The sequence below is a fragment of the Dermochelys coriacea genome, chromosome 1, assembly GCF_009764565.3.
Source record: "Dermochelys coriacea isolate rDerCor1 chromosome 1, rDerCor1.pri.v4, whole genome shotgun sequence".
Lineage (NCBI taxonomy): Eukaryota > Metazoa > Chordata > Testudines > Dermochelyidae > Dermochelys > Dermochelys coriacea.
The window spans coordinates 291,660,527-291,675,316 of record NC_050068.2 but is presented as its reverse complement, the minus strand read 5'-3'; the positions used below and the strand labels follow the sequence as shown (position 1 = coordinate 291,675,316).

Below are 14,790 nucleotides of genomic sequence, written 5' to 3'. Positions count from 1 at the left end.
GCCCTCAAACTCTTTATTGTTTTTTTTTTACTTCGTTATTAGTATTTGTTATTTGAGAACTTGAGTGCAATCAGGTGTGATCAAGGATAAAAAGGCTTTTGGCAGGCATGAGGCATGGCTGACAAATAGAAAGGATGGACTTCCTGAAGAAAAGATAGCATAATTACGCAAGAGCTATCTTTCCAGCTAATCCCCTATCTGTTAGGCACCCTATACTCTAGGTTAGGTAGCAACCAACTGCTTTTGTGTCTCTTGTTGAAGGGATATAATTTGTAGGTCAAACTCATAACTAAATTAGCTTCAGAAACAACTTTGAAAATAGCCTTCACTGCACTGAAAGGGATGTTTTAGCTAGGCTCCATCAGGACTGACAATATGCATGAAATCTGGGTAAGATAACTCACTGGTAGGGGAACACGAGGGGATATGACAAAGGTTTTGAAAATAATGAATGACATAGAGAAGACAGAGAGACAAGATGGGTAAGGTAATATCTTTTATTGGACCAACTTCTGTTGGTGAGTGAGACAACCTTTCAAACTTACACAGAGCTCTTCTTCATGTAACCTGAAGACCTAGAGCCCAGGTTCCAAGAAAATTCTGCCTCCAGAGTTTGTACCAATAATCTAAAATTGTACCAGCCCTACAGAGCATAGCCCCCTTGTAGGGTTACAGAGGGTAAACCAGGTTCCAGTCCCCCCAAAATGTCAGCAATTAGGATCAGAACTATTCCCAACAATGGTAAAGAAGAGGAGATGAGGTATCTTCAGAGTCCGTGGACACCAGTGATGTCAACAGACCACATACTTCAGTTTGAACTCTGGGTGTTTTTTGTGGGCCACTGGCGTACTCTGAATTCCTCCCACCTCTAGCCATCTTCTCTGTTGACAGACATTCTTCCTACCCTTTAAATCTTTGGGGCATTGATATCTAATTTCTTCTGAAGTTACTAAACAGACTTCTGTTTTTCCCCTCTTTCACCTGGTGGAAGCTCGGTCCTTAATTTGCTGTAGTGCTGTTCCCACCATAGCAGCTGACTCTGTGGGTGCTCCAGGGCTCAAGCACCCACTGAAAAAAAAAAAGGGGGTGCTCAGCACTTACAGGGCCAGATTAATCTTTTATGGGCCCAGGCACCCAGACCATGGCCCTGCCGCCCTTGGCCTCTTTCCCCAGAGACCGTGCCTGCCACTCGCTGGGGAAGGGGTTAGAGAGGAGTGCCTAAGGGCAAAAACAAGTCAGCACCTGTGGTTCCCACCCCATCCATTACAAAAAAAAAAAAAAAGTTGCGTATTCTTCTAAGCTGCCAAATGACAATTTACGTTAATTTGTATGTTATGATTTGAGTTGGCAAATGCAAGCCCTTACCCCTAGATCTAGTGGAGTGATGTGGCTCTTGTTGTGAATAAGCCTTATCAGAAAGGCAGCAGCCTCATGAGACTGAGGCTATAGAAAATGTTGTTAATGATAAAGGAAATTAAACAGTTTTCATTCAGCTCGCCGGTTTTCTTGGGCCCTTCCTAGCCCTCCCGCATCTCGTGCTGCCCGACGTCTGGTATTAGGAGTGGGGGGTAGAGGGCGTGACCTCTACTGAAAACGAACAAGAAGAAACAATGCTTTGCTCTGACTGTAAACGTGATCCCCAAACTAAACGGTCTCTTCCCAGCCTGCCCACCTTCCCCTCCCCTCTCCATATGTCTCCGTGGCGGCGGCTGCAGCGTGTGGATTTAACTTTCCACGCCAGGATCAAGGGCTTTCCATCACCTTATCTCCGCCTCACACCCCTTTCCCCAGCTAACACCCGCTCACCATATGCTCTCGGGAGAGGACACCGGCTGCAGCAGCTGCTCCCACCCTGCCAAAGCCGAGGCTGGCTCAGCAGCCTCCGGGGCTGGTCTGCTCCACGGGAGGCAGCCGGCAGCCTAGCTTGCTGGGGCCTCCCCCTTCTCCTCCATTGGGGGGCCCGGGAAGGCGTGGCGACTGCGGTTGGCCGCCAGAGGCTTCGCTCTGCGCCGAGAGCCCGGCGCGTGCTCGTCCGGGGTGGGGGAAGCGTGCGAGCTTCCCTCCCTGCCCATTGCCGGCGGGGTGGGCGGGTCGCTGGCGGCGGCGGCGGCGGAGACGCAGTCCGGGTTCGTGCCCCAGGCCAGCAGCAGGGGGAGCGGGCGCCGCGGGGGGAGACACGGCGGAGGCGAGAACTTTATCCCCGGGGACCCCCCCTCGGCGTTGGGCCCGGAGTTGAGGCGCTCGGTGCTGTCGCCTCGGGCTCGCTGCTCTCCCAGCCGGCGGCGGTGGCAGCTGAGGTGGCTGGTGAGGAGCCCGGCGCGAGGCGTTGACCCGGCCGCCCCTACCCTTTGTCCGCCCCGCCCCGCCCCGCCCCGCCTCACCTCCTCTGGCGCGCGGAGACATGACAGCGGTGCGGGGCAGCCGCGGGACTCGGCGCTAGCCCCGCGCAGAGGGAGCGGGTCCCCCGCCGCGGCGGGAGGAGAGCGCTGCCGGGGCGAGTCGGCTTCTTCCCACCCCGCCTTGGCCCAGGGGCTGGGCTGGGCTCTCTCTGCCGTGGCGGGAGGAGATGGTGCCCGCGCCAGGGTTACTCTAGTCGCCCCCTACCCACCCCTGCAGCTGCCGGTCTAGCGCGCGTGGGCGCCGCTCCCCTCGCCGTCCGCGGGGCTCTGCTTTGTGACCATTTGACCCAACTTCAGAGCTCGTAGGAGAAACGCCGCCTGGATAATGTCCACACCAAGCAGATTCAAAAAGGACAAAGAGATTATAGCGGAGTATGAAAGTCAAGTGAAAGGTAAGTGGATGTCAATGGGAATGGGGGTGGGGGCAGAAATAGTCCCCCCTCCCTCTTTTTTTTTTTGCTGCCTGACGCCGTTCCTAACTTGAGCTCCCTCTGGGGCTCATCACAAAATTCAGAGCGATCGCAACGAGTACTGGGCGGGGGAGGGTAAAGAGATGAGTTTCGGTTGAATGAGCTGTACTGTACATGCTGATCAGAGTCATTCTGGAGCCACGCTGCACTGGGGGTGAGGACAGATTTTCAGACGCCCGGATTTGCACTTCAAACAACGGAGTAATTGCTGAACTTAATTTCCCTTAGTAGTGTCATTTAAGATAGGGGAAGGCAGACGCCGCTCATGCAGCCCTTTACAATTTGTTAGGAATCAGTTTGGGGTGGGGGGACGGACTGACTTACAGCTAGAGTGGTTATGAACGGTCTGAGATTATGCACTTTTCATTAATCGGGGTTTAGTAACCGTTTAAAAACCTAGGCAGTGAACCTGAAAAAAGACAATAGCAAGCCTTGCCTTCTTCATAATGCACATGGCCGTATTTCCCAAGGATTGCTTTGTATGTTGTGCTGTAGCTGCTTGATTAATAAATTGATGTCTTCAATATTCTAAAGTGTTTCAGCTTCAATATTAACTACATTTTTACATCCAAGTACTGTGCCGAGAGCAGTGCAACCGGAGTCTTGGTTTTGCTGCTAATATTCCTTAGATCTTCAATATTCAAAAGGAAAGGAAACCAGTCTCTTTTTGTAAAAATACGTTTTGTGGAACAGAGGACAAGAAATTGATGTTTTAAAGACATGGGGTTGTGCATGTTCCTTGGTGCATGTTAATTCCTTTCCATACTGACACAGGGGGTGAAAACTTGTGCTGTTCAATTAAATGCTTACACTATTCCAGTGGATATGTATTCCAATGGATAGCTCTACAGACTTGTTTTAACAGCTCAAAATGCTACATAAGCCTTTAACACTGATGCTATTCTAAAGACAATATGTAAGCAAATACTAACTAGGACCCTGATCCTGCTATGTGATATGCTGGTCAAAGCCTGCCCTCACGTGGAACCCCACAACGTGGGTGCAGAGATCCCCCCACATATTCAGGATTGGGGCCGGTGGATCCAAACAAGGCTTTGGAAAATGGAGAGAGTACCAAACACCCCACAATTGTTATGAAATCCAACAGAATATCAATAGTTGCATAGTCAATCTTCTCTTTTTACTTGATCCTGCAATGAGATCACGATTATATCATCACAAATTCAGCATTTTCATGACAACCAACTGTGATGAAATAAGAAAACCGTCACTGTGTTTAACAGAATTAAAAAGATACTGTGCTTTGAGGGGAGGAGTCGTCTTGTATCCTCCTCTGTCTGCTCTCCCTACCTCCCCCCCTCATTATTAGCTAATTTCACTAAAAACAAAGACTTGGGTAGTGAAGGCATCTGGTTATAAACTGTCTCCTCAGGTGTTACAGTCCCCCTTTATAATTGCCACTACTTCACAATGCATTTATAAAGCTAATGTATTAAGAACTTTGATTTGTTCACATTGTTCCCTTGTGGTGTCTCTGAATGCGTACAATGGTTGTCTTGACACTGCTGAAGTGATGACGCCCTTAGCAAAACTGTTTAGAAAGATCCACTAGGACCTGTGGTTGTAGTCACAGCCTCTTTTTCAAAGACCTTTATAACAATTTAATTCCAGATTACAGGAAGTCTCTTTTCCCATTCTGGCATCACTTTCTTAATGCTAACTGAATATTTGTGTAATGCCACAGCAGATCTCCAAGGCCAGATAAGCAAATATAAACACAAATTACAAACAAACTAGGGTCAGATCCTGACCCCCAATTTGGTCTCTCTTTTCATTAGGGAAACCCAAAGAGACTGTAAAGGGTACCTTAGTTAGACAGCAAGGTAACCTTCAGGTAGTGCAAAATCAACAAAGCCAGCTCTGCGCCACTTGTCCAGCATAGGCGTGTCAAGGCATGCTGGGAAAAAGGGCCATGGCCCAAGCACTTCTTCCTCCAATGATATCTGGTTAGTGTAATGGCCCCTAGGGAACTATTACTATCAACATAAATTAAAGCTGCCCTAGAGATATGGGGATTAGAGCAGTCCCTAGAATATAGTGTGCACAAAGCTGGCATCTTTTGTCCTTTCCTCCCACCAAGGTCCTGTGCTGAGTACAATTTGGTGGGACCCAGGGATCATTCTGGTCCCTAAATGCTGCAGTCCCAAAAGCCATAACTTCCAGAATTTGACAACTCAAAACATATGCATTTCTGTAGGCCCAGTTGCAAGACTTATCTGAATATGTTGTTGGAGAAAATGGGCTTCTATTATACATCACTAGTAAGGTGTGATTGTGTATGTGGTGGTGCCACATATGAAATGAGGATTTTCAGTGTCCTACTTTACATCTCTTGCTGTGCTGTTAATTCCTTGACTAAGTCAGTTCTATTAGATATTGTGCCAATTAGTTTCTAGCTTATGTGAGCTGAAAGTTATTACTTACAATATTTTCTAGTTGTATGAGTAGACTCACTTATAGGCAGTTAATACAAGAACCTCAGAAAGCAGAGGGCAGAGTAGATAGAATTATAAACTAACAGAAATACAAAGGGTACATTTCATTCATGGGTGGAGCATGTGAACATACCACTCCAGTTTCACCTGGTCCCTCATCTAACCATGAGAAACTTGATCTGCTACTGATTTTAGTGTTGTTCTTAAAGACTGCTTTTGTCACCAGGAATAAAACTATCAAATTTGTGGAAAAAAGAAAATAATTTTAAAATAAGAATCTTAAACTCCAACAAGTGCAAGGCTATAGAGTCTTTGGATGTGATCTTACAGTTAGATCCATGTGGGTGGACCCTTGTCCCCATGCTCAGCCCCATTGACTTTGGGGATGTTCCATGCCAGGTACAAGGCTTGGCCTAACTGGATCTGATTGCAAGGTTGGAGCCTTTATTTGTAGGGAATAGTTGGAGAAAGGCCACTTTCATATAAACCTAAAATTCAGTGATTCATTGGAGGTGTGAGACCTTTGAGTATAGTGAGCAATGCTGGTTAAGAATAGTTACTTTTATTAAACTGATTATCTGTGTCACTTTCTAATAATCCTTTATGAGGGCTAACAGGATTTAGTTTATTTCAAATCCATTTTTAACAGTTGCTCTTAAGGATAAGCTTAAAATTGGTAAGGTAGTCTGGGGCATGTGCCTTACAGATCTCTTGCTTGTTGGATAATTGAATGAAATGACTTGGAATCATGGAAGGGACCTTGAGAATTCCTTTAGTACGGTTCCCTGCACTGAGGCAGGACCAAGTATACCTAGACCATCTCTGACAGCTGTCTGTCTAACCTGCTCTTAAAAACTTCCAGTGATAGGAGTTCTACAATCTCCCTTTGTAAATTATTTCAGTACTTAACTATCTTTATAGTTAGAAGTCTTTCCTAATATCAAACCTACATTTCCCTTGCTGTGGATTAAGATGATTACTTCTTGTCCTACCTTTAATGGGTGTGGAGAACAGTTGATCACCGTCTTCTTTATAACAACCCTTAATATATTTGATGACTATCAGGTCCCCGCTGAGGCGTCGTTTTTTCAAGACTGACATCCCCAGCTTTTTTTTAAAGCTTTCCTCATAGGTCAGGTTTTCTAAACTTTTTATCTTTTTTGTTGCTTTCCTCCAGACCCTCTTCTGTATATCCACATCTATCTTAAGGTGTGGCTTCTGCAATTAGACACGGTTCTCTAGCTCACCAGTGCTCAGTTTAGGGGGAAATTACCTTGCATGTCTTGCATGCAAAACTTCTGTTGATACAGCCTAGAATTTTAGGCTTTTTTTGCAACTACATTGTATTGCTGACTCTTGTTCAATTTATGATCCACTGTAACCCTCAGATCCTTTTTACCAGTACTACCACCCAGCCAGTTATTTCCCATTTTTGTAGTTGTGCATTTGATTTGTTTTATTTCTTTTCTTTCTAAATATAATACTTTGTACTTGTCTTTATAGAATTTCATCTTGTGGATTACAGACCAATTCTCCTGTGTGCCAAGGTCATTTTGAATTCTTGTGTCTTTCAGATCATTAATAACTACTCTGAATATGGTCTGTCAACCTGATTTGCACCTTCCTTATATTAATTTAATCAAAATGGAGGAAGAGACTTAGAGGGGGCCCACTTGTGTTCATTTATACTTACTTTATATACCTTTCAGTCTACAATTCATATATACTCTTATGAGATGTCATCTGGTTGTAAAATTTCAGAACTCTAGTCTTGTCTGCTTTTTGGGTGTTTGGGGAGCAAGAAGGCCTTCTAAAATGATATGCACTCGGAGATAGCTAGAACTGTGTAGTGTTAGAGCAACATACATAAAGGTACAGCATAACACTGACCTACAAAAGTCCTAGACATGTCTCAATATTCAGTTTAACACAATATTACATGTTTTAAAAGGAAATAGGAGAAAGTTCTGTTTAGCTCAGCAGCTGACGTGTACTCTGCCTGTATCAACTGCCTATCTCAGAATTATGTGTAGCACTCTCAAGCACAAATGTACTCATTCACTTGATTGTCTACTTCAGCCTGACTCTTGGTTTTTATTCAGAGACCAACTGGTTCTTGGCACTGTTCTTAATGTACTAATTTAAAGTAAGACCAATTTGATGGATTTACTGAGGAACCCAGAGAGTTAGACAAATAATAGGATACATCCCTTGGGGTCTGGATTGGTATTTTTTGTATGGTGACCAGTTACTGAGATTTTGAACGTCTGACTTTGTCTGGTTTAAAAAAAAAATTCCCTTTACAAGTAGGGATGTAAAATTGAGCCCTATGCAGAGGACTGACACAACACCTGTGCAGCATCTAAATTCCCTATAAGCCTTTAAAATAGGCCTAGGCACCCTTAAGTCCTATTAGGGTATGTCTAAACAGCAAACAAACATGTGTGGCTGTCCTGGATCAGCTGACTTGGGCTCATGGGGCTTGGGCTATGGAGCTGTTTAATTGTGATATAGAGGTTCGGGCTCAGGCTCCACCCCAAGCCCTGGGACCCAGCAAGCGGGGAGCATCCCGGAGCCCAGGCTCTAGCCGAGGCCCAAACATCTATATTGCAATTAAACAGCTCTGTAGCCCAGGCCCAAGTGGGTTGACAGAGACCAGCCGTGAGTGTTTACTTGCAGTATAGACATATCCTTACTGGCCCTCCACAAAGTAAAATTAACTTGGTGTGGATAGTAAACATGCTTACTAACTATCTGATCCAAGCACTTCTGTTGTAAGATTGTGAATATTTGAAGGTGTGTGCCTAATGTTAATTAAGGATTGGAAGTGGAGCTGGTTAGAAACTTGCCAATAGAAGGTTCCTCTGTTGGAAGATGCCAATTCATCAAAAGCAAAACGTTTTGTGGAAATATGTCTGCTTGAATTAAACTTCGTTTTGAAAGAAAAATTGAAAAAAGTGTTGTGTGGTCAAAACATTTTGTTTTGAAATGAAAATCAAAGCATTCCATTCCTACCTAATTTTGTATTTATGTATTATATTAGAGCTATGCAGCGGATGGAGGTTTCATTTCGCAAAGGATTTTAAGTTTGGCTTTATTCTGAATTGGAATGATAACCAAACATCAAAATTCTCTAAAGAAAATTTTTGAAATGTGTGTTTTTGTTTTTTATTTCAACTTTTTTAAATTGTATTTTACAATATATTTTATAATATAAAATAGTTTCAAAACCAAAACTCATAACAAAAATTTTGTTTTGAAAACATTTTAAATGGGATATAATGACTTTATTATAACCCTTTTCCAGTTTTCTTTGAAATTCCTCAGACAAACTCTAGATATAACATTTAAAAAGGAAAAATCAAAGCAATGTTTTGATTAATCTTAAAAAAACATAAATTCTGACTCTCATTTTGCTGGAAACTTGAAATCTGTGGGGCTTTGTTCCATTCTGGAATGGAAACATTTTGAAATTGTGGATTTACCATGAGAGGGAATCAATTTTTCCGTTCAATTGGAAGGCATCAGGAAGAATTTTGTCATGACTTTCAGAATACAATCCAGGACACTTCCTTAATCTTCTCGTATCTGCAAAAAAAAACCCCCAAACAAAACGAAACAAAAAACTAGCAAGAGTAGAAACTAACTAAAACTAATGGAAAATTATCATTTTGATAGTTGAGCACTTCGATAGGCTTTAAACTTTGCCCTTTCTTACACCTTTTAGATTGTGTGATTTATCTGTACTATTGTTCTGTGACCTCCATTTAAAAATAAATCCTTATTTCTGTTCAAAGCAGCTGTTCAGGAGACTCAGAATATCATTTGAATGTAAATTTAAATATTACCAAATGAAAGTCTTCCATCTTGAGGGTTTTAAGATGCTTTAAAAACGTGTAATGAATTTTGCCTTCTTACAGATAGGAAAACTCTGGTACAAAGAAGATAAGTGGGTTGGCCAAAGTCACAAAGGAAATCTATTTGGCAGAGTCAGGAATAGGCTCAGGACATGTGATTCCCTGTCCTGCATCTTAACCATGAGACCATCCCTTTTCCATTTCATATCTTGTGTTTCAGTGGACATTTGGAGGGAATGGAATCTGGGTCACTTCAGTACATGTGAACAGACAACCAGTAATCATGAATGTGGTGGGTCTTAACTGTGTGTGTGTGTGTGTGTGTGTGTGTGTAAAATATAAAATAAATTACCATATTTAATTATCTTGAAAATGGTGATTGGCTTTTGTCATCTTAATCATTAAGAGTGAAAGATCTAACTTCCCTCTTAATGTGCTCACATATCTCATTGAAACCAATGCAATTTGGATCCTGTGCAACGGTTTCTTCTGATGATCTTTCCAAATGTTTTCTCCATAATATTTCAACATTTCATAGTAAAGTTCTAAATCATGTTAAGGTTCATTTAATTTCCTACCATTATCTTTTTATTGTTCACTTTTTATGAAGTAAAGTATCAGTTGCTAATAACATCAGACTGATAGCTCGGAAATGGTTCTGTGGTCAGATGGAATGGCTTCTCAATTCATCTTTCTGCTTCGTTTTGCTTAAATTAATTTCAGTTTCCATGAATACTGATTCCCTTGCCAATCAGTACAGCTCCAATGGCAATGGATGTCAGCACTGGAAAAGGTTGGCTAGCAGCGATAAGACTCTACAGTAAGAAATCCTCTGCTGATGCTTATACAGGCTCTTAGCATTGACCCTCTGCTGGCAGTGTGGCATCTGCATGTTGGACAAGACTGGTCACAGTGGTAGGGGACAACCACACCAAGCCGTGTGCAAGTGGATCAATGGCATGTTGCTGTATTAACAGAATGTCAGTGGCCCACCTCTGACCCCTGTGCTCCTATGAGTAGAAATTAATGCTAACTCAGTTTCTGTTAAATCTAGATTAGTTTCTAATAATCTACCCTTACTGCTCAGGTTTCAAGGAACAATCTAGCACCTCTTCCACCAATTTGCATAACCATACTCAAGTATCAGGATTCTTTTTTTTTCTAATGGAAACAAGCCTCATAGCCTTCTTCTCTCACTTTGTCAGTTACTAGTCATAATTTACCTTAGGCCCTTTCTTTACTGGTTACCATAGGCAACAATCTATTCCAATGTGTCTTACCCCTGTTCTGGAAAGACCATTCTTGGGGCAGGAAAGCTAGCTTAGTCACCTTCTCACTTACCATTTCAGCTCTTAGACAAAAATGAATGCAAACTCTGATGGCAGTTCTTATGTGAAAGCTGGGTCACAAGGAAGTGGACTGTGACCGCTTTGCATAGGTCATTAACCTGGTTCAAATGATAATGGCAATTTTCATCAAATCACAAACTAGAGATGGAAAAGACCTATTATATGCACGTGTGTGCATGCATACATTCAGAACTGCAGGAGAGTCTCACTCACACTCACACTCACACACGGCAGTTGGACCCAGGTGGTGTGTCATCTTCCATTGGAACTCCACCACCATGTGGGAGAAGGAGGAGGAAGAGTGCAGGGAGGAGCCAGCTAGAGACTACAACTGGTAGGAGCAGAAGCAGTCCAATACAGAACCTCTGGACGTTCAGAGAACTTTCAACAGTTTTGACTGGACTTTCTCTCTCTTATGCTGATTGGCTGTTAGCTCAAACCCTCCCCCCTTGAATTCACTCTGTACCTGCCCCTCTTACCTCCTCCCTGTCCCCCTCTTCCCTTCCCTTTTTCTTTCCATTTAGCTAAACCCAACTTAAAAAGTGTCACTAACGTGACGTTCTCTGCCAGCACATTGTTGACTCTGTGTTATACCCCTTCCTCCACCCTGTCTGTCTTGTCTATTTAGATTGTAAGCTCTTCAGGGCAGGGACTATTTGCTACTCTGTTTAATGCCTACCATAATGCGTCCCCATGCTTGGTAGGCCCTTCAGCCCTATAGTAGTAAATGTGACTAGATTGTTGACAAATAATACATCTGTCAATGCCAGATTATTCCTTATAGTTCATTTTCGTTATATCTTCAGTCCCATTTTAAATGACTGTAGGATTGGGCGTCCATCAGTCGTCCTGAGAGATGATGCTACAGCCTGAGGGGGATATCCTTATCAGGAAGATTTTTTTTTTATACTGTATTTCAGCTTTCCTCTTCCATCATTATTGAGCCAAAGAGAACTTTTCTTTTCCCGTAACCTATCTACTGAGCCACCCAATGCCTCATGAATTAATATATTCTTCAGTTTGTGAAAATTAACTGGAATGTGGTCAGGTCAATCAGTCTTGGAAAACATCTAAGTATAAAGACACCTACCAGATACATGTTGGTAATATCCATGTTGCTTGTTGCATAACTCAGCATTTTATTATCTATCTTTTTAATCTATCCACTGATCAGTGTGCTTCAGGACTGCTTGTAATATACTCTTGAGCAGTTTCAAGTAGCTGCTATTTTTTTTAAAAAGGAAAGCAAATCTCTGCCCTCTTCCCCCAATCTGACAAGGATATTTCAACTTTTTTCTCCCAGAAATGTGGCATTTCCACCCAAAATTATACCAGACTTGTATGGAAGGTGGGAGGTATCTATCTTTGAGTAGTAACAAGTTTAATGTCACATATCTTGCAGCCCACTGGAACTAGAAATGGGAACTTTATACCCCATTGGAAAGGGGAAATACCAAGTATTTGCATCTAGCCCTGCTAAATCCTGAGGTACGGGATCTCAAAATAACCTTTGTATAGGAAAAAGTTACATTAGATTCATTTGTAGATATTTCTGAAACATTAATGTTCTTCTTCCTCAAAGGCCTACCTTCATGGTGTGAAGGCAACCTGATTTTCAGTGCTCCTGCTCTGTCAGTGAGATTCCATTCAAAGTTCTCTTAGAAAATGTGGCACGTACAGAGTGCATTATGACGTACTGTGATATAAAGGTGTCAACAGTATGAGCTGGGATGATCTGTATAATTAGCTTATGGCTTTGTTACTCTCAGGTGAGCATATCAAACTTATGCTGAGGAAATTTCTATGCTATGTTACATTATCTATATGTACGTATATATGTAAATGTTCCTTGATTATACTTCCTCTGGAAAAAGCATGTATGTGTGCTCATGCATATCTTAAATTGTGGAACTTCTGGAGGTTGAGAGGTTTTTTATAATCTTGATAGTGGGAGAAAAATTTTCTTTCCCTGTCATAAGAGTTCTACCAGGATTGTCTAGAAATGGGTATTTATGCATACATTTTCAATGAGATTTTTTTTTCTTGTATATAACTTATTTGAGTTTCAGTTGTAATTTCCTGAGGTTTTTTCCCCACAATTGCATAAGTGGAAGTGAGTGGGTAGACTGTGGAAAGGTATTGCTGTTGAATATAGTATATTTAAAAAAACAAAACAAAAAAACACCTGAAAATGTACTTTACGTAAAATGACTTTTTTTCTCTAATGGGAAACATAGGTATATTTACAAAAATTAATAATTGGAGCCGTTATGATACAGTATTTCTTGTAAATCATATTTGGAATAAAAACAAGCGTATCTGACTTACTGGATGACGATTTCCAGGAAGTAATGATTGTAAACCTTTATGTAATTAGCCACCATGGAAAAATAAAGGAGTATTGCAATTTCATGTAAATAGACTTGTTCAGACTGCTCAGCTGACACAAACTTTATTCATTTGAAATGTTCAACATGTGTTCTGTTAACAGTATATTGTTGCTGTAATGTGCTCAGAAGCCTTGCTGCTTTAATCTGCTTTTCTCTTTTTGTTTGTAAGTCCACAACTGGATTTCCAATGAGGTGTTAAGAGCTTATATATTCTGATGCTTATTGGCTTTGCCATGTAGTAGACAACTGGGTCTTAGATGCCAATGTGAAAGGATTCTTTAATATGTGGCTTTATTCAGAATAGTTTTGTATATTGATGTCTAATTTCCAACTAAAAGTTGATAAAATTAGTCAGACCCTGAGTGTCAAGACAGAAAATGGAACAAAAGTGTTTATTAATCTCAACAGATACTCTTAAATTAAAATCTTAATGAAGCTCCGAGTGGGAAAAGGTCTGCTGCATAGAAAATAGAAAGACTAGGGAGTCCAGTAGAGGGGCTTGCTGCTGTATATCTGGCCACCAGTGGTCTCCTCTCCAATATGCTCTTATCTCCAAAAGAGAAGGCTTCTCAACAGCTATTGCTACCCTCTCCTCCTCCACTCTTCCAAATGATTTCTGTTGTAACAGCTCTGGATAGGATGATTTTTATGTGCACCTTTTTAGTTGAACTCCTGACATTGTAGTTGACTTTATAATCCCTTCCTCATCAACCATTTGTACTGTCACAATGACACAATGGGTCAAATCCTGAAGTTCTTACTTGGGGAGAATGATCATTAATATCAGTGGGTGTTTTGCCTGACTAAAAGTTGAGTAAAACTTACAGTATTTGGCGCTCTGACTTAAGGCAAAAACTAAGCAGTAGGAGCATCTTGGCCATTCCTCTCATTTAATCAAGTTACAATATTCATTTGAGTCAAAAACTTCCATTCATACTGATCTGCTGTTGTCTATATGTAACTGCAAACTATTGCCAAATACTGAATCTGGGTTTGGTTGTCGGGAGAGGAGGGGTTAGTAACAGTCTTCATTTGAGGTTTTTAGCCATTTGAAAGTGTGACACTATTGGATGTTTGGGCCTTCGGAAGTCAAGAGCTCTGAGTAGAGAAACCAACGGGCCTTAAGAAATAAAACTTCCATTTTCATGCTGATGTGCATAGTAATGCAACTAAAGAGAAATATGAACATGAGCAGAAGTGTTTTCAAATACAATTTCTCAAAACATTTTTTCTATGTGGCATCAGCAGCCCTTTAAAATACTGTCATTTAAGAGGGAGCTTAGAGCCAGTGTGTTTTGGTGTCTGGTAATGTATAATCAATCTTAAATACAACAAGTTGGCAAGCTTTCTTCCTTTCCATTATCAGACACATGATTTCTTTCTTACAATAAACATGCTGTCATCAAGAAATCTGTTTACATATGCTGACAAGTTGGTCACAACTACAACATTCATATCGCAGAGATCAGGAGCGCATCCATGATGAGAGATGTAGTACAGCTTATAGAGCTAATGGAAAGAGCAAGTCATTTACTGGTGCCAATGAACAAACAGTAGCTAATATGTGAAAACTCCCATTTTAGAATGGGAGAGAGAGCAAATTTTGCCTGTCTTGCAGAGAGGAGCCCTGCTCTGTTAGGCCTTAAACAAAAGATCCTTATGCAATTGATTTGATAATACACTTCAGGCAACCTCTCTAAACAGGTCAAGAGGGCAAAAGAGCTGCAACATGAGGCAAAAATTTTTTTAAATCTCCAACTCCCTTGCATTCTGTTGAACTGATAGTTAACAACATAAGGGCAGGATGGCTCAGGAGATTGGTAATAGAATATGGAGCATATTTCTTACAGATTGTCAGCTGGAATCCAG

General features: G+C 41.7%; 1 protein-coding gene across 6 annotated transcripts in view; it reads left to right on the top strand.

The window, feature by feature from the left end:
• The first annotated feature begins 2,062 nt into the window (after positions 1 to 2,062).
• The window catches only part of SRGAP1 (SLIT-ROBO Rho GTPase activating protein 1), a 240,664-nt gene continuing 227,936 nt past the window's right edge, over positions 2,063 to 14,790 (top strand). For 4 of the 6 annotated variants that reach the window (XR_006274821.1, XM_038404033.2, XM_043494010.1 and 1 more), the window contains exon 1: positions 2,064 to 2,791. Coding sequence is in view for 4 of the 6 variants with exons in the window: in XM_038404033.2 (XP_038259961.1) it covers positions 2,725 to 2,791 (67 nt within the window). In the remaining 2 variants the exon portion in view is untranslated. Of the gene's footprint in view, positions 2,792 to 14,790 lie in introns of all 6 variants that reach the window. The other 2 variants (XM_038404044.2, XM_043494015.1) reach the window with 1 other exon arrangement.